This window comes from Penicillium psychrofluorescens (assembly GCF_964197705.1).
Source record: "Penicillium psychrofluorescens genome assembly, chromosome: 1".
Taxonomy (NCBI): domain Eukaryota; kingdom Fungi; phylum Ascomycota; class Eurotiomycetes; order Eurotiales; family Aspergillaceae; genus Penicillium; species Penicillium psychrofluorescens.
Genome location: NC_133439.1, coordinates 836001 through 853914, shown reverse-complemented (window position 1 = coordinate 853914; position 17914 = coordinate 836001). Strand labels below are relative to the sequence as shown.

General features: G+C 53.7%; 8 protein-coding genes across 8 annotated transcripts; 4 read left to right on the top strand and 4 right to left on the bottom strand.

Moving 5' to 3' along the window:
• Positions 1-1302: 1302 nt before the first annotated feature.
• PFLUO_LOCUS296 (uncharacterized protein) lies at positions 1303-2075 on the top strand (the record flags this gene model as incomplete). The annotated part of the gene is made up of 3 exons (XM_073780166.1): positions 1303-1805; positions 1857-1959; positions 2031-2075. The coding sequence occupies 3 exons, from the start codon at positions 1303-1305 to the stop codon at positions 2073-2075; spliced, it is 651 nt and encodes a 216-aa protein (XP_073634394.1).
• Positions 2076-3056: 981 nt separating this feature from the next.
• Positions 3057-4202, bottom strand: PFLUO_LOCUS295 (uncharacterized protein; the record flags this gene model as incomplete). Its single annotated transcript, XM_073780155.1, has 1 exon — positions 3057-4202. One exon carries the CDS (start codon positions 4200-4202, stop codon positions 3057-3059), a length of 1146 nt encoding a protein of 381 aa, XP_073634393.1.
• A 687-nt stretch (positions 4203-4889) lies between these two features.
• Positions 4890-5696, bottom strand: PFLUO_LOCUS294 (uncharacterized protein; the record flags this gene model as incomplete). Its single annotated transcript, XM_073780144.1, has 1 exon — positions 4890-5696. The coding sequence occupies one exon, from the start codon at positions 5694-5696 to the stop codon at positions 4890-4892; it is 807 nt and encodes a 268-aa protein (XP_073634392.1).
• A 652-nt stretch (positions 5697-6348) lies between these two features.
• Positions 6349-6887, top strand: PFLUO_LOCUS293 (uncharacterized protein; the record flags this gene model as incomplete). The annotated part of the gene is made up of 3 exons (XM_073780133.1): positions 6349-6471; positions 6532-6739; positions 6796-6887. 3 exons carry the CDS (start codon positions 6349-6351, stop codon positions 6885-6887), a joined length of 423 nt encoding a protein of 140 aa, XP_073634391.1.
• Positions 6888-9103: 2216 nt separating this feature from the next.
• Positions 9104-10610, bottom strand: PFLUO_LOCUS292 (uncharacterized protein; the record flags this gene model as incomplete). Its single annotated transcript, XM_073780122.1, has 2 exons — positions 9104-10347; positions 10466-10610. The coding sequence occupies 2 exons, from the start codon at positions 10608-10610 to the stop codon at positions 9104-9106; spliced, it is 1389 nt and encodes a 462-aa protein (XP_073634390.1).
• A 777-nt stretch (positions 10611-11387) lies between these two features.
• On the bottom strand, positions 11388-12976 carry PFLUO_LOCUS291 (nuclear localization sequence binding protein; the record flags this gene model as incomplete). Its single annotated transcript, XM_073780111.1, has 3 exons — positions 11388-12021; positions 12077-12363; positions 12419-12976. The coding sequence occupies 3 exons, from the start codon at positions 12974-12976 to the stop codon at positions 11388-11390; spliced, it is 1479 nt and encodes a 492-aa protein (XP_073634389.1).
• Positions 12977-13712: 736 nt separating this feature from the next.
• On the top strand, positions 13713-15603 carry PFLUO_LOCUS290 (Glucosyltransferase-like protein; the record flags this gene model as incomplete). Its single annotated transcript, XM_073780099.1, has 3 exons — positions 13713-13977; positions 14028-14190; positions 14241-15603. The coding sequence occupies 3 exons, from the start codon at positions 13713-13715 to the stop codon at positions 15601-15603; spliced, it is 1791 nt and encodes a 596-aa protein (XP_073634388.1).
• A 1020-nt stretch (positions 15604-16623) lies between these two features.
• PFLUO_LOCUS289 (Ran GAP Rna1) lies at positions 16624-17892 on the top strand (the record flags this gene model as incomplete). Its single annotated transcript, XM_073780088.1, has 1 exon — positions 16624-17892. One exon carries the CDS (start codon positions 16624-16626, stop codon positions 17890-17892), a length of 1269 nt encoding a protein of 422 aa, XP_073634387.1.
• Between the last annotated feature and the right edge of the window lie 22 nt (positions 17893-17914).

The window sequence follows — 17914 nt, the reverse complement described above, 5'->3', positions numbered from 1 at the left end:
GGCATTGCGACAAACTGCCTGACCACCCCCGGAGAAATGCATACACCGTCAACCCAATGTTGCCCAGGAACAACCACATAATCCTGTTCCTTATCAGTATTAGAAGAACGATCCATCATATTCTGGCCGGTCACAGCATTGATATGGCCAATATAGATCCGTATGGCATAGACAGATGTCTCAGTGGTATGAAAACTCATCCACAATGCCTCCCGCTGCCACATGGGGAGAAACACGCCACCTTTCTCTAGCATATGATCGGGCAACCTGTCTGCATAATCCACAATATTGTGTAGGGGGAAAGTACCCAGTGAGGAAGGCAGATGATGCAGGCGGTTATCGTCTGGCATCCTCACCGTGCGATGAAAGCACGTTGTAAAATGCCCGTCTATGCCGAGAGAATTTGCATGGCGATCTGTATAGCCGCCTCCTTCGTTGTCGAGGATCTCAAACTGAACTGTCTGATCTCTGTTGTTACACGCAGCGAGTGGTTCGTTCACGTAGACATGCGTCTTATCGGCGGCCGATTTGTCTTCGACGACTTGGACTTCTTGGAAGGCACTAAACGAACGCCAAATGGCCGAATCGCCAAATTCTCTGTTCGCGTTGTCCCTCAGCACAACCGGTAGAAGATAGTCGGAGCCTATCCAGGAGTGAGTGGATTTGTAGATGGTCAGAGGACGGAATTATTCAAATCACTTTCTAAGACCCGGCAGACGCGATCCATAGAAGCGCTTCTCCTGAAATTGAACCGCTTTACGCGTGGGCTCTCATGTTGGCCAGGTCTGCGCAATCCCTTGATGACGAGTTGGATGCACTGTTCGCTCTTTTCGGATCGCATGATGCTCACCCCCGTCAAGTCGGAAGAAGAACGAAATCGAGTATTTCTGGGCCTAAGATCAGCTCACGTCGGGGCATACGAGCAGTTTAGAATTGTTGATCGTGGGACGGTGCTCACCATTATAACTGGAAATGCACATACCGCCAATAGCAGGCCGATGAAAACGCAGCTAACTGCGCCCGGGTGAAGATCGGCCAACGACAATGGCGGAGTACGCTGAGCGGGGTGGTTGATCTGTGGCAGAGGGAGGGGTGAGATTGAACGATTTGACGATTCAGCCTCTTGCGCCGGATCCCCATCGCGAGCAGAGACATCCATGGGTCTCGAACCGTTTACCTTTTCGGCGCCTAATCATATCGGACTCGAGACATAGACCAACCCTCGGCTTTGTTGAAATCACAATAGCTACGACCTTTCTGGTTTCATATATACCTCTATTCTACTGCTCTCTACCCTTCACTATGTCCTTCGGCTTTTCAATAGGGGACATCGTGCTATGTACCCAGATTGCATATCGGCTATTCTCAGCCCTAACTGAGGGCCGCAAGGATGCACCGCGTGATCTGAGAGAACTTGAAGATGTACTTTTCGGTCTGCATTGTTCTCTTGGCCACCTCCACGATACAGCAGAAACCATCCTGGCAAAGGCTGCTCGTCAATCTTTGGAACAAGAAACGAGTATGAAGCAGACCCTCGGAAGTATGATCCACTCGTGTCTCTGCACTTTGCGCGAGCTTGAGAACGCCACAGCCAAGTACCGAGAAGCAGCGCAAGATTCTCCCCCGATACCACCTTCCCAGTATGCTATTGCTGGAATTTCTCTCACTCAGCGGGTGCGGAGCCAAGCGAAAGTGCAATGGCGAAGGTTTCTGTGGGATCTCAAGGGCGACTCACTACGTGAATTCCGGCAAAAGCTTCAATTGCATGTCGACAATATCAACATGCTCTTGAGCACTTGGACATTGTAGGTCACTGTTCTCCTGTGAAGAAGCTGAATTTAATCATAATTCGGTAGAGCTATCACTCATCGCATTGAAGAATCTGAGCAGCGTCAGGAGCGGAACGTGGAAGCGCTGCTTCATCGAGCGTCACAGACGGATGGCTTGCTGTTGCAGCTGGTACAGATTGCCCTCGGTAGTGTGACCTTGACGCAGAATACGCCCACTTTGCCTGATTCAACATCCTCTAGTATGCTACCAAGGGTTTCCTGCCGGGCCATCACTGGTACGAATGAGCCGAGCAGCTCGAGAGATATCTCCATGGAGGCAATCGATAAGTCCTCCACGTCCTCACCAGAACCCGGGCCTAGTACAAGTTTATCTCGTACGAGAGAGCGCCGTTCACAAGCAGCTCCGGATTTACCCAAGAGACAGTCACATGGTGTGCCAAGGATGATTGAAGTGATCAACGAATCCCGCCAAGTGGTAGGAAGCAAAGAATTCGGTACATACAGGCAGCACAACCCTCTTCTGCCGATGTTTCCGCAGGGGATCCTTAACCATCAAAACACATCAAAAGCGAATATACAAACGATCCAACAATTGCGTCGAGATTTGGAAGAGATATTCAAATCGTTCCGTCCTGACTCCAATACGTGCACCAAAAACGACAGACCCAGTACGATCGCTAGCTGGGTCGCTGAGCTGAACAAGCTTCCAGATCAAACCCAGCGTTCGTTTATCCTTCTCTCGAAACAAGAAAAAAGTCTACTACTTAGTGAGCTGGTTGACTTTTTAGCGACTCTGAATATCTTGATTGGGAGTGCAGAAGGCACAAACAAGCGCCTCTTCTATCGGGCCAGCCAGCCTGGCCTTAGCCAAAGTTTGAGCTTTTTGACGGGCCTCTCTGTTCGTTGTCAGAAGGAGATCGAAGAGTTTAGAGATACGTATGATGCCTACATCTGGGAGTCTCGGGGAGAGCAGAGTTTGATGGAAGAGGATATTAAGCTTGAATCTGACGATTCTTGGGGACCACAGTGCGAAATTGAAATGCCAAAGAAGAAGGTACAAAAGGTATAATAGAAGCTTTAAGTCCATCTCCCGGCAAATGGACAATTCAAATATATAATCATGTACAGATGGGAGAACCCGATATTTCAACCATGTCTGTGCCGTCATGCATCACATCATAATCTCCAACTATATTCCCGGATAGAGAACTCATGACACATTTCACATTCTTTGCAGACTTGCCTTTCGATACTTTTAACCAGCGTTCAATCAAGCAGCTCAATCACTGTCCAAGTCACTGTGGTCAATGGCTTGCCTCCAATCTTCTCCATGACACGCCGACTCGCCTGGTTATACTGCGCCACCTCAGTATGCACCCAATCACCAAGTCGATCTTGATGATCGGCAATCTCAACACTACCAGCCCCGAAGAGCCCCCCCGGCGCCATCCCGCGACGCATTACTTCCTTGGACAACCGCAACGCCAGACCCCGACCGCGATGCTCCGGCTCAACATGCAAAGTAGCCAACGCGCCGTCCGTGCCCAGGAAGGCCCAGGCAATAGGCATCTCATCCTGATCATCGACTATTGTCTCTGGTGCCGACGAAGGATCATGATAGACAGCCACGCCGGGCATGGTAGACAAACTCTTGCTGGAGCGGGGGATGTGCGTACGACTCTGGACCAGATCCAGGTGTGCCGGGAGGAGGCCAACCCTTCCACGGCGGTCCTGGTATCTGTACCCCGACGGCAAAGCCGAGTCGCTGTCCGAGCCGAAGATCTCGCGCGGGAAGAAATATTTTGAGTAAGCGGGATCATCGAAGCGATGCACCTTGATCCCTGGCAAGGGGTTCTCCGCCGAGTAAATCGGCTCACATTGGAGCAGCGCAAAAAGTCCCGTATGCAAGCTACCAATGAGGAAAGCGTGTGGATCGGGCGCGGGGATCAAAGGCACGCCATTGTGAGTTTGAAGATCCTCCTTTGCCTTGGTTTCTTGCATGAATGACAGGTATGACGGGAGCAAATGCGTTTTGACGTATGTCAGCAGAGCTAGTAGCTGGGCGCGGACCTGCGCTAGTGCCGACGGGCTGACATCTAGCATGGACACGATATGATCAGAGCCCGTGATCGGCAGATTTGACGTGTGCTCCGCTTCAAGGCTGGAATAGACGACGATCTGAGTTTCGCGCCCGCGAAAGAGATCCACCCGCGCAGCCAGCCACGGCTGTTGCTCAGGGGCTGGAGTACCTGGGGCGAAAGTAGCTAGGATCTTGGCACTAGAGGAAGGGTACACGAGCGCGTGTTGGATGCGCCGCACGACGGTGGCAGAGTGCGGCAATTGAGCCGCGAGCGCCGGCAAGATGCTGGCGGCGTCGTGCTCGTGGATTTCAATCGCTGCAGGTCCTGTCATTGTTGGCTATTCCCGAGAACCTGGACAGGAGACAAGGCTTGATCTCCTAGTGCGTGTTGACAGGTTGTCAGCACCCCTTGGGCGGACTGACAAGTGTCAGTCATCGCGTGAGTCAGGGTGGAGCCGCCCTAAAGAGCAGCCCTAACTACCTTCGGAAACGGTGATTAGAGGCGACGTAGGTACGGTAGATACCTGGGCACGCCGCTAAAGGGATCTGCCATCATCACCAAACTAGCGACCAGAATTTGTCAACCGGGTCCGTGCCTGTGGCGGTGCGCGCTATCGATTTTGATATCCAACCTTCCCCACTGGAGATATTGATCCAAGCATTGACCTAACACAGAGCACCGTTCGGTGGAGCAGCCCTACTATTTATCATGGATTAAAGGCCTGGGCGCATCGTTTAGCGCTTTTCGCTAAGGCTCTGACATAAAGCTTCGAAACATCAGGATTTTCATTTGACAGCTGTCAGAATAATATTGCAGACTTCCTCCCTTCCAGAAACGCCACATGAAAAGAACAGATTCATCAACCAACGCCGCAGAGAACTTCTCGACCGCTGGGTCATTTTGTGCCATCGTCATCGCCCGCCCCACCAACAAAGTAAAAAGTGCAAGAAAGGAACCAAGTGACAAGAAAACAAAACGAGGGACAAAGGGGGTCATGGCTCATCAGTAGTCGCTAGTCCTACCAGGGACTGCGTGCCCCCACCATCCAGTCCTCCATCGCCAGCCATTCGCTCCACCGCGCCTCGGCTGCTCTGATTTCGTCTTCCGACGGGTCCCGCAGTGGGCGCAGGAAAGGCGCCTGCTCATCAGGCAAGATGTCGTAGGCTGCCTTGGTCGAGGCCCACCCACTGCTCTTGGCAGTGAAGAGGAAGTTCACCCGCTCTTGCTTGTAAATGCAGCCCACGCCGGCCTCCCAGTCATGCCCGAAGAACGCCTGTAGAACGGCAGGCGAGTCTTGCGCAGTGATAATTAGGCGCCGAACATATGGCCTGAGAGAAACAAACGGCACCGGTGCCGGGTGACGTGGATGGGTACCGGCGACAGCAAGGCCCATGTCTTGGTGATAGGGCAGTCGGATGTTGATGAAAGCCGCAATGGATTGCACTATCGGCGAATGCTGGCTGGTTGTGACGAAAAACTGCACGCAGCGCTTGTAGTGGGGGAACCAGCCCGTCGGATCCACGCGGCCAAACTCGCCTTCCTGCAGGACAGACTGGGCCTCTGGGTTGTTGATGAGGGCATCCTCGAGGGCGCGCCTGTCCGAGGAGCATTCAGCATCCCGCTCGACAGATCCTGGACCGGGGCAAAACTTCTCAGAACTCAGGCCGTGGCGCACCCGGCGCGAAAGGCGGGACCATCGGGACCGCAGGGGGTGGGATCTCTTACTGTGATGGGCGGCTGACTCTCGCGAGCAGCGATCGCGCATGTCTATATGCGGAGAGTTTTCCCAGGACTCTCTTCCGGAACCCTGCATGCTCAGCGACATGGTCGGTTGGGGGCATGTGTAGTAGTGAAGATAGAAGAATAACAAAGGCCAAGTGAAATTGATGAGAATGAAAAGGGCTATCCTCACCCACGGGGGCGATGGGGCCTTATAGGTGCCATGAAGATCGGTCCGTCCATGACGGGCACGACGGGCAGACCGAAGAAGAAAGGGTGAAAATGAGAGCAGTTCTGAAGATCCGATCAATAGAAGCATCAAGCCACATCCACCAGCCACGGACATGTCCGGTGCCCGTGCGTTCTTATCTAATTCAAGGCTGTGGCTGTGTCCGGTGGAGATCCGGTGCGTGATCGGCGAATGGCAGCATCCCCAACGCGGGCGGGGATCAATAGCAACTTCAATAGCGCTGACCCGGCCACCAGGATTCGACCTGGAGGCTCGCTAGCGGCAGATCATTGATCGGACCTGGAGATGGCTGGCTGATGGGCGTCGCGGGTGTATTCGGCCCATCTCACGGTCCCTGAATTAAACGTGGAATGGGGGATGCAAGGGGGTGGGCCAGGGATGATCCCGGATGGTTCTCGCATCGGGCTCCCCGTGGAATGACGCTAAGCCCTTCGCGACCCCAGCCGACCTTCGATCGATCTATACGATCTCAGCCCCCGCTTATTTCCTTGGCCACTTATCTCAAATCATGTCTGTAGACATCGTGTTTAAAATGCAGCTGGCTCGCATCCTGCAGCTCAACAACCCCAACAAGTTTCGGTTTCTTCATCCCACGCCAGCCATGAGCTACAAGAACAACTATGAGCTTCACGTCAGTATACCGATGGGCCCCCGCTGCCCTCCCCGGCCCTAGCTGACCAGTTCCCAACAGAGCCGAGGCAGTCTATCTAGCCGCCATTCGCCACCCCCGGACGAACTGCTTGCCCCTTTAGCAGCACTCTACCCGCATGTCGCAGCCCTACAGCCGCAGTACAACCCCAACAGCTGTACTTTTACGGGCTACCGCCACACAGGCTACTGGGCCTCGGCCTATACAACGCGAGGCCTGGAGGACCCATTGTTATCTGCCCGAAAAGATGGTGCGTGGTGCTGTCTGAGACATGTTTGACTTGTGTACTAATCAGTTGCCTTGCAGACCATCAGCCCTGCCGCTTCGCGACCAAGCTCCGCCGCTTCCTCAGTCGAGATGACCTGAGATACCGGCGACGGTCTCAGGCAACCACATAACTGATATCTCTTCCTTCACTTCTCTCTTATTTCCTTTGTCTATTCGGCCATCCTACGCCAAGGGTGAATGCCCCGGTCGGTCTTTCTCTTCGACATGTCTCTTCTATTACTACAATTCTCCCCCTTTAGAAAGGGATTAGCAAGGTGTTCTATGGCTTTTACGGTGGGATTAATTTGGATGTATCTATTTTAGCATTTGATTCTAGGCTCTGGGTTGAGCATTTGATGGACATACAGGAACTTTACTTGAACAAATGAACAAACGAGACAATAGTTGTACTCGATATTTACTCTTAAATCATGGGTGTTTGAGTCAGCTGTCCACCAATAGAGCAAGTCAGGGCGCCTCTGCGCCTGACAACATCTTCCATACGACAGGCCTATAGTCACTCAAGTGGCAATCATAGCAGGAATTCCGCATAAAACGTTGCTATAGATTGTGAAAGAAAAAGCAAAGAAGAAACTCACTTGAAACCACGACTCGCATCCCGCCGATCCTTCGCACCAGCCATCGCCTCCTCTCCCAAACGCTGATCGACACGCTCCACCAAGCAGCCTGACGTAGGCCAACCTACCACTGGACAGAGCTCAGTGTCGGTTGACTAAAGACCCAGTTCTGCGCCACAGTTGCCTGGCTACACCAAACCTTCTCCTTCCCTTTATTGAGTATCTTGCATACTACGGTGGAAATGTATCTGGGCCCAGTTCCACAGCTTCTCATGCACAACCAAAACAATTATATCGTATATCACAGTATATCACAGTGGGAAAAGCATGAACACAAATACAAATCACTCGTGTAATATGCATGTGCGGAGCAATAATGAATGCTCATCAGATCATTGCTACCCTTTTCTCCGGCTGAACGGCGGTCCGATCTTAGGCCCGAGCCGGTGAGAAACCTAATAGCGTCAACTCAAAGTTTTCCTTATGCCCCCACTCCTGTCCTGCCCTGGCAGACAGCCTCGCGTCATCCCCATTTCCTCAGATCGAGGACAGAAAAGAATTTGAAATACCTTGTTTATCCCTTCTGCCCGGCCGGGTCTATGTCAGTGGTAGCTTCAATTGATGATGATGCCATTTTTGCTTTTTTCTTTCTCGTCCCTCTTCCCTCCGATATTACTACCTTCCATTGCAACGTTGTCTCCTAGCCTTATGGAAGTTTTAGGTCGCGATCGGGAGGATGGTGATCATGATGGTGATCGGTTAGTTGCGCCGTGGGGACGTTGCACTGCATGATATACCAGGCCGAAAACCGAGCTATGGGCGATGCCACTTGGTTGAAGTACAATCAACTTCAACTGAATAGCAGAGCAAATAAATACATAAACTATGTGGTGATTCCCCACGGTGATGCCGACAAGTACTTGCTCAGGGTCTTGCTTCAGATATATATACAGCCGATCCTCAGGCAGATCTCATCATTATATCACCAGACACAACGTCATAGCCTACGTTTCTCTTGCAACCCTCGCAACTTCATTGCTCCATTCGCTTGCTAACCTACAAACCGTAGAAGAATCAACAAAAGCATTAGTAAACATGTGGCGAACCCAAACGTGGCTTTGCGGCCCAACGAACACAGTAGAGAGAATAATCCGGGGTAAAACTGTTGCTCAGAAGTTGGTAAACTAACCGCTAGACCAAGAATGCACCATGAGCAACAACATTCTTAGTCTATACTGATATGTACTAGTCCTTACTACCCCGGATTCGAAGGTAGAGGATATAACTTAACACACTGGAAGCACGATATGTGTCCCTAACGCGGCCCATCATCTATACCTTTATGGATTGGGAAAGGATACAAGAGGGCCAACGGGAAGCCCAATAGAGAATGCTCCAGCTACTGTGTACAAATGCTCAACTTCAAGTAATTATTAAATATCAAAGGGAATCCGAACAAATGAGCTAAACCCCAAAAGGAGAGTGGGTATAGACGGGAAACATGAACATCGCAACACCGCCACCATGAGTCTCGCAACCGAACAAAAAACAAGGCTCTCATCTTACAGCCCTATCTTCTCCAGCGAGGAAGCAACAGAAAGAAGAAACGCCAATTTTGCTGAGACCTCGTCCTTATGCATCGAGGCTCACTCAATTCCAGACTTGTCAAACCGGAAAGAAACAAAGGAGAAAAAAAAATTTGGTGCAAAGCGCGCGCTGTAGACCGCTGATCATGGTCAATTCGTCTCGTCTTGAGCATCTCTTGATATTCATGACTGCATCATGCTGGCCGATCCAGCTGCAGCGGTGCCCCAACGTAGTCGCTTGAGTCCTCCGCGGACGGCTTCCTGGCCGCACGCAGCTGATGATGCCCGGGCCCCAGGAACGCCTCCGTCACCCATAATTCCTGCTTCGGCTCGTCCTACCTCCCGCCCGAGCATGTAGCCTGCCGAGAAGCTGATGGCGGAAAACAGAACTACGACACCGGCACTGATGACCCACGTCATGATCGTGGGACTGACAGCGGTGGTTGAGTCTGTTATGCTGGCATGACGGCTCTTCTTTGATGCGGCGCCGCGCTCTTTAGGAGACGTAGACCGACGTTTGGCTTTGGAGACGGCAGGACCGGTGGAAACCACGGGGCCACGCTGGTGTCTTCGTGGCAGGGGTGGTCCGATGGATGGGCTGGTTTCCGTGTACGGAGTGGACGATGGTGGCTCTTCGCCGCCACTTTCCTCTCCCATGGCGACCGATTCGCCTACAAGGCGGAATGTTGATGGCTGGGCACCCGAAGGGCCAGGAGTCGAAGGTTGAGGGTCGGGCTTGGGAATCCCTCGTGCAGCAGCGGCGCACGAAAGCAAGGTGGACAGGCTCGCACGAAGGGCTGCGTCGTGGTCGGCATGGTGGGAAGGTGATATCATGTTATAAGGGCTGTGTTGAGGTGGATGTCTGCGCGACGGACCCATGCTGGGATAAGAGTCTCTTCGAATCGCGGTACGACGACTGGAGTTCGACAAGACACTGGGTTGAGACCGGCGAGAATCGGTCGACCGAGTCCACGAGGGATGCTGCGTGACAGGCGGGTGCGTGAAGACATTGGGCTGAGGCACGAATGGAGAATCGCTGATGCGCATTCCTAGTGCGGTGGAGGCGTCATCTTCATCGCTGGATGATGCTGCGTCAAACTGGGATGAAGGTGGTTGAGTGGGGAGAGGTGCGCGGAGACGGGGGCGGCCGATCTCTTCGTTGGAACTGCTGACAACCCGATCCGACTCGCTCTCGCTTTCTTCGTATTCCTCCTGGCTGCTGTTTGTGAGGCTGGCGTCGCGCGAGGAGTAGTCTACCTGAGTCGTCGTGACGGCTGCCAGGCGTTGCAGACGGCGTCGTCGACTGCGATGATGGTATGCGCCCGCGCGATGCTCGACCCGCAGGCCAGTGGTAATGATATCATCGCTCGTGGCAGCGGATGATAGAGATGATGATGATGGTTGCGAGGATACCTCGATCCAGGAGTCTATGTAATAGCGAAGTGAGTACATTGTGTTGTGGTAAGGCTATTTGCATGGTGAACTCGATCGACAGGGGAGAGAAAAAGTGCAAGAGGGTCGAGCGGTATAAAAGGGACAACATACCCTCTGATCTCATGGGCGCAGCACCAGACACTGACCGTGGCTGACCAGCGTTCTCGCGAGGCGGCTGATGGCCATCGCGCGTCATCCGACTTGCGGCTCTGGGCTCCAGCACCTGACTTAGGAGGTCGTAGTGATTTGGTTGCATTGCCGGTTGATGAGGGAGGAGGGAGCGTAAAGAGATGAGAAGGAAAGTTGATAATAACAGGGATAGAGTGTTGAAGAGAGCCGGGGTGGGCTGATGGAAGAGGGACTGAGCGGTCAGAACTGTGGGGACGATTTATCTTATCGAGCTGGAGATCAGGATCCACTCCATCCCTGTGGTGGGTGCCCAACGTGGTCAGTCAGAGTGTTGCCAGGGCTGGATTTCAGTTGGCCCGTGAAAATCAGATGTTCACCAAAAAGATGTGACAACTGGCTCTGAGGATGGACGAGTAGGGGAGAGAGAGAAAGGAAGAGAAAGAAAAAGGGAGAGAGATGGAAAAAGGGAGAGAGAAAGGCAGAAGGGGGATGATGAGGTGAGATCAGCAGACAGAACAGGTGATGTGCAGAAGCGACCCCGTGATCTGCAAAAGGGCAGGCCAGAAGGAGAGAATATAAGGAGGAGATGACCGTAGTGAAGAAGAGTAGATTATAAGAAGAAGAAAGACCAGACACGACAAGACAAATAGAAGAACAGCAGGCCCAGACTGCGGGGAAGCCCGTGCGGAATGGGGCAGGCGGAAGGGGAAGGCAGTATACAGGAAGTATAGGCGACGTTGAGAATTAGTGAAGTAGATGAAGTAGATGAAGTAGATGGATTCAATTCATAAGAGAATAATAACAGCGAATAATACACAACTTTTTAGATCGTCGCACAAATCAATAAATCGAGTCATAGCCACGCCAGGTTAGTAGAAAGACCAGTACAAAAAACAGTTAATGCTTAGAAAGTAACCTTGGTGCCCTTGTACTCAGGGATGCTGCCCTTGCCCTTGTTGAAGCCACCGCGGCCACCACGGTCGCCGAAACCACCACGGCCTCCACGACCGCCACGGCCACCACGGTCACCGAAGCCTCCACGGCCTCCACGGCCACCGCCACGGCCGCCGAAGCCGCCACGACCACCACGGTCGCCACCGTTGCTGGGACGGGGAGTGCTGAAGTCCAGGCGCATAGCACGGCCCTCGAGCTCATAGCCAGCCATAGCCGAGTGAGCGGACTGAGCCTCCTCGACGGACGAGAACTGAACGTAGCCGAAGCCCTTGGGGCGGCCGGTCTCTTGGTCGGTCGGCAGGCGGATGCCCAGGATGCTGCCCTGCTCGCCGAACACGTCACGGAGAGCGTCCTCGGAAGCGCTGAACGGCAGGTTGCCCACGAACAGAGTGTCGCTGGCGGGGCTGGTCTGGTCGCCGTAGGAGCGAGCACGAGCCTGGACGCGGTCACCACCCTGCTGGGCGTTGTTCTGGCGGCCAGTAGCGTAGTCGAGGTTGATGGTACGGCCATCAAGGTCGGTACCCTTCTTGGCCTCCATGGCCTTGGCGGCATCGGCAGCGTCGGTGAACTCGACGTAACCGAATCTGGGAAACATGGTCAGCGATTAATCCAGATACTAACGTAGTGAAAGCAACTTACCCGCGAGAGCGGCCGCTGTCACGGTCAGTGACGATGCGAACGCCAGACAGCTCGCCGAACTCGGAGAACTCGCGCTGAAGCCACTCCTCGTCGACGTTCCAGGACAGGTTGCCAACGAACAGATTGGGCGAGGCGCCCTCAGGAGCAGGAGCAGTCTTGGTCTTCTTCGCAGTCACGGCAGGCTCGTCATCAGCCTTGCGCTTCTTGGACGCCTTGGCAGTATCCTCGCTGTCGGACTCAGACGCAGAGCTGTCAGAGTCATCAGAGTCAGACTCGGAGGAGGAATCCTGTCGAATTCAGATTAGTGATGCGTGATAGACGGGGAGAAGGTCAGTAACTTACCTCCTCGGCCTTCTCCTTCTTGGCATCCTTCTTAGCCGGCTTCTCATCCTCGGACTCGGACTCGGACTCGGAGCTGTCGCTGGAGTCGGCCTTGGCAACGGCCTTCTTGGGAGCTTCCTCCTCAGACTCCTCCTCAGACTCCGATTCGGAGGAAGACTCAGCGGCCTTGGCAGCGGTCTTCTTCACCTCCTTGGGAGCAGGCTTCTCGTCCTCCGACTCGGACTCAGAAGACTCCGACTCGGATTCAGAGGACTCGGCAGCCTTGGCAGCAGCCTTCTTCACCTCCTTCTTGGCGGGCTTCTCATCCTCGCTCTCACTCTCGCTGCTGCTGGAGGCATCCTTCATGTCCTCATCGCTATCGGACTCGGACTCGGAGCTGCTAGGAGTAGGCTCCTTCTTCTTCTTGTTCTTCTTCTCGTCCTTGGCAGCGACCTTGCTAGCAACAGCCTTGCTCTTGGACGACGAGGACTTGGACGCCTTAGCGACACCAGCGTCCTTGACCTTGCTCAAGGTCTTGTTAGGCTTCTCAGCCTTGGTGGAAACCTTAGTCTTCGACATCTGGGCCAGACAATGTTAGTGTTGAGGATCCAGATCAGGGGGAAGACAAGACATACTGTAGTAGATACAGATAAAATGTGTTTTTGGAATGTGCGGCAAAGCCTTCAACCCTCAGAGCACCCGATTTGGAGATGTGTGATAGTAACCCTCAGTAACCCGCAACCGACAGTGTTCAAGCCCACAGAGACCGACAGGAGATACACAACTGTCTATAGTATGAAACCCACGAGAAGAGCCCAAGGAATAGATTTGCAGTATTTCAAGCCCACGATGTGATCAGCCCACAGAGATGTCTGTTGAAGTACTTGGAAAGTACAGCCCACGCTACTCAGTTAGTGAGGAGAAGATTTTGCAGGGGAAGGTCACCTCAAGAGAGAACCAACAGAATGATAGGGGAAGGGTAAAGGGGAAAGGGGAAAGAGAAAAAGTGTGAGGATGAGAGAGAAGGAAGAGAAGAAAAAATCTGGGAGGCAGGACAGACGGTAAGAAAAAAAAAAAAAAAGTCAGAGGCTGTCCGAGTGACCGCCTTCCTAGTCAGGGTTAGCGGAAGGAACAGACCCAGCAGAATAAGGAGTGGGTACTGAGAGCTGCCGGTCTTGCTCCGGACAACGCGTCTCTTCACTACTCACGATCTGTCACTCCAACTCACCCACTTTCTCCCCATCCGTAACCGCTTACTCCACAACTGATGTGACCGGACTGAGCTGCTAACTGGCCTGTCCTCTTCTCTCCCACAATGGCCCCTTCAACCCCATCGTCGCATCGGCCGCGTCGCAAAAAGCTCCACACGACCACTCCCACCACCGCCGCGACCACTACCACGCCTCGCTTGAACAACAACCTCATTCTTCATGTGGGAGCGGGAAAACAGGTGCCTGCCTTCCCACTGGTCTCGTTTCTCTGGGCGGCCCGAGCGGGTGTTTCGCAATGGCTGATCCTGCCTCTCACGCTCATGGTCGTCGGTCTCTTCCGGTGGGCAGTTGGGCTCTGGGGCTACTCGGGTAGGTTCGATCATGTCACTTGGCTTATTTTGAGGTCTGACCCCTTCTAGGCTTCCAGGTTCCACCGATGCATGGAGACTTTGAGGCACAGCGACACTGGATGGAGCTCACCATCCACCTACCCACCTTCAAGTGGTATCTCTATGACCTGCAGTACTGGGGACTCGACTACCCTCCCTTGACTGCATATCACAGCTGGCTAGTGGGCAAGATGTAAGTTTCTTGACGCTCAATCGGTGGACTAGTATGACTGACCTGCACAGTGGCTCTGCCGTTGATCCCACCTGGTTTGCCCTGGACGCCTCCCGTGGCTTTGAACATCCTAACCTGAAAATCTTCATGCGCGCCACCGTCATGATCTCCGAGTACCTGGTCTACATCCCCGCTGTCGTCAATTTCCTCCGCCGGTTCACTCGGATGCAGGGCGTCCATGCATGGTCTGCCTCGATTGCGCTGGTTGCCATTCTCCTCCAGCCTGCGACCATCCTCATAGACCATGGTCATTTCCAATACAACACAGTTATGCTGGGATTGATGGTTGCCAGCTTGGATGCTATCCTGGCCGGTCGCATGCTCTGGGCCTGCATCTTTTTCGTCGGTGCATTGGGATTCAAGCAGATGGCCCTCTACTATGCTCCGGTTATGTTCGCCTATCTCCTGGGCGTCTGCGTGTTCCCCCGGATTCGGGTGCTCCGGCTTATTGGTATTGCTCTTATCACGATCGCCGCGTTCACCCTCCTTTTCGCCCCTCTTCTGGTCGGTGCAACGAGTGCTGAGGCTCGGAAGGCGTTTTCTGTGGCTCAGCCCCCGCCCTTGCTTCAGTCACTGCCCATTGCGGTGGACAAGAACTCCGTGGTATACGCGGTTCTCTTTCAGCTGACACAAACCATCCACCGAGTGTTTCCCTTCGCTCGGGGTCTGTTCGAGGACAAAGTCGCCAACGCGTGGTGCGCCATCCATACGTTCTACAAGCTGAACCGTTTCGATACCGGACTGCTTCAGAAAGCCTCGCTCGGAGCTACAGTGGTCTCGATTTTCCTCCCCTGCGTCATCATCTTCCGGCACCCGCGTGCGTCCCTGCTCCTCCCCGCTCTGGCCTGTGTCTCTTGGGGATTCTTTCTGTTCTCCTTCCAGGTACACGAGAAGAGTGTCTTGCTGCCCCTCCTTCCCATGACCCTTCTTCTGGCCGGAGATGGTGGTCTGAGTAAGGAGATCCGCGCATGGGTGGGCTGGGCCAACGTCCTGGGCTCATGGACCATGTACCCGCTGCTGAAGCGCGAAGAGCTCCGCGTGCCGTACATCGTTATGACTCTTCTGTGGGCCTATCTCATCGGTCTTCCCATTTTCTCCTGGGAGACATACCGTAACCGAGGCACACCGGAACTCTGGACGCTCACCAAACTGGTGCATTTCAGCTTCTTTCTTGCCATGATTGCCTGGCACGTCCTTGAAGCGTGGGTGCCTCCGCCAACGAGAAAGCCGGATCTGTGGGTCGTCTTGAACGCCCTCATCGGTGCCGCCGGCTTCGGAATCGCCTACCTATGGTGCTTGTGGAAGTTGATCTGCCAAAGCTGGCCCAACAGCCGCAGCCCGGCCAAGGAGATTGGTCTGAAGAAGCGGCAGTGAGGCGGGTGGTTGATTTTAGCCAAAGGTGGTCGTGTAAGTTGAATTTGATACCCCATTTAGAGGAGGACCACAAAGTACTAGACGCTAGCACATTCCAAAATTTGAATCTTTTTCTGAAAGAGTTGGGATAGGTGTATTTGTAAATCCTGCGCCTAGTTCTAGATCTTATCCACAGAAACCAATGAAACTCCAACCCGTAAATGCTATGGTACAAAAATGCAGTATAATACACTCCACTGTCATAATCCTGCGATCAGACCTTAAATCCAAACCCAGCCATGCAGGCCTTGTACTGCTCGATCATCGGCTTGCATTCCTGAGTGGGATCGTCGGTCTTGGAAAAGAGCATGCAGTCGTCGCGGGCGGTCTTTTCGGTTTTGCACACGCAACAGGGCTGGTTGTCTGTTAGTTTTGCGCCTGGTATGACTCGCTGCGGTTGGATGGGTAGTCTCGGAGCATACCTTGGGCTTTTCGGATTGGGCGGATTGGGCTGGTGCCTGGGTTTGAGAGGCGGCGGTGGTTTTTTCTTGATAGGGAAGTAAATGTGTTAGTGAGTTTACGGTCAAAGGTACAAATCTCGAGTCTTCTTGCGCGAGCATGGGCTGGCAATGGATGGCTGTGTTTGTAAGAGGCATTGAATGGACTTACCACCTGAACCGAGGAATCCGAAGAGTGACATGGGGGACAACTAGACTGGAGACAAGCAGACAAGAAATGATAGTGAACAAGTAAGTGAACAGCAGTAAAGATGAGAGAGTGTGAAAGAGAGAGCGAGAGAGGACGAATTAGTAATGGCAGAGCTGCGCAACTGGTCCCTGTAATCCGCCGTAGATCTTTTTTTGTTATCACCGGCCAAAATAGTCCGTTCTTGCCTCCTTTCTGCCCTGCCCTCCTCGTCTTGGATTTTGGTTTTCGACTTCGTGGGATCTTTTCTCCTATCCCAATCCTTGGGTTTTAACTTATTGGTTTCTATCATTTTCCCACCAAAACCCTTCAATCCCCAGCGCCACTACCCCCGCCATGGCCCCTCCAAAGGTTTTCTCGCTCGAAGGCAAAGGCCTCAAACTCGACACCGCGGAGAATATCGAGGCCCACATCAAGCCTCTCGTCGAGAGCACTGACTACACGGAGATTCATTTCGGCGGTAATACCCTGGGTGTGGGTGCCTCGGAGCGACTGGGCGCTGTGCTCGCGACCCAAAAGAACCTTGAAGTTGCCGATTTCGCCGACATCTTCACTTCTCGCCTGCTGTCGGAGATCCCTCCCGCCCTGACCTCCCTCCTAAACGCAATCCTCGAGATCCCAGCCGTCCACACCGTCAACCTATCTGACAATGCCTTCGGTCTCAACACACAGGCGCCCCTCGTTGACTTTCTTTCGCGCCACATCCCGCTCCGCCATCTGATCCTTAACAACAACGGACTGGGTCCCCATGCGGGCACGCTGGTGGCCGATGCCCTGAGCAAACTCGCGGAGCGCAAGGAGGAGGCCCGTAAGGCCGGCAAGGAGGTGGCGCTGCTGGAGAGCATTGTCTGTGGACGGAACCGCTTGGAGAATGGCAGCATGGAAGCATGGGCGCGTGCCTATGAGAAACACGCGGCTGGTATCAAATCCGTGAAGATGACCCAGAACGGTATTCGGCAGGAGGGTATTTCGCATCTGTTGCAGAACGGTCTCCGCCACGCAAGCGCCCTCGAGGTCCTGGACTTGCAGGACAATACCTTTACCGTTATGGGATCTACGGCTTTGGCCATGGTCCTTCCGGGCTGGCCCGAACTGCGCGAACTGGGCGTTGGTGACTGCCTGCTGTCTGCCCGTGGTGGTGTCAAGGTCGCTCAGGCTCTGGGGATGAACCAGAACCAGAAGCTCCAGACTCTGCGGCTGCAGTACAACGAGATGAAGGCGGAGAGTGTGAAGCAATTTGCCTTTTCGGCCAAGACAGCGCTGCCCGGTCTGCGCCGCGTGGAACTCAATGGAAACATCTTCTCGGAGGAGGATCCTCACATTGTGGATCTGCGTGAGCTGTTGGAGGGTCGTCAGAAGGAGCACGGCACTGATGAAGACCCGGAGGATAGCTGGGGTCTTGACGAGCTGGACGAGCTCGAGGAGGAGAGTAGCGACGAAGAAGAAGAGGAGGAGGATGAGGAGGCGGAGGAGGAAGAAGAAGATGAGCGCAAGGCCGAGAAGGATCTGAAGGACACCGAACGCGCCGAGGAGGAGAAGGTTGCGCAGAAGCAGGACAAGGACGTCGACGAGCTGGCCGAGGCCCTAGGCAAGACTAGTGTTTAGGCCAGGCTGTCTGTTCTGCTTC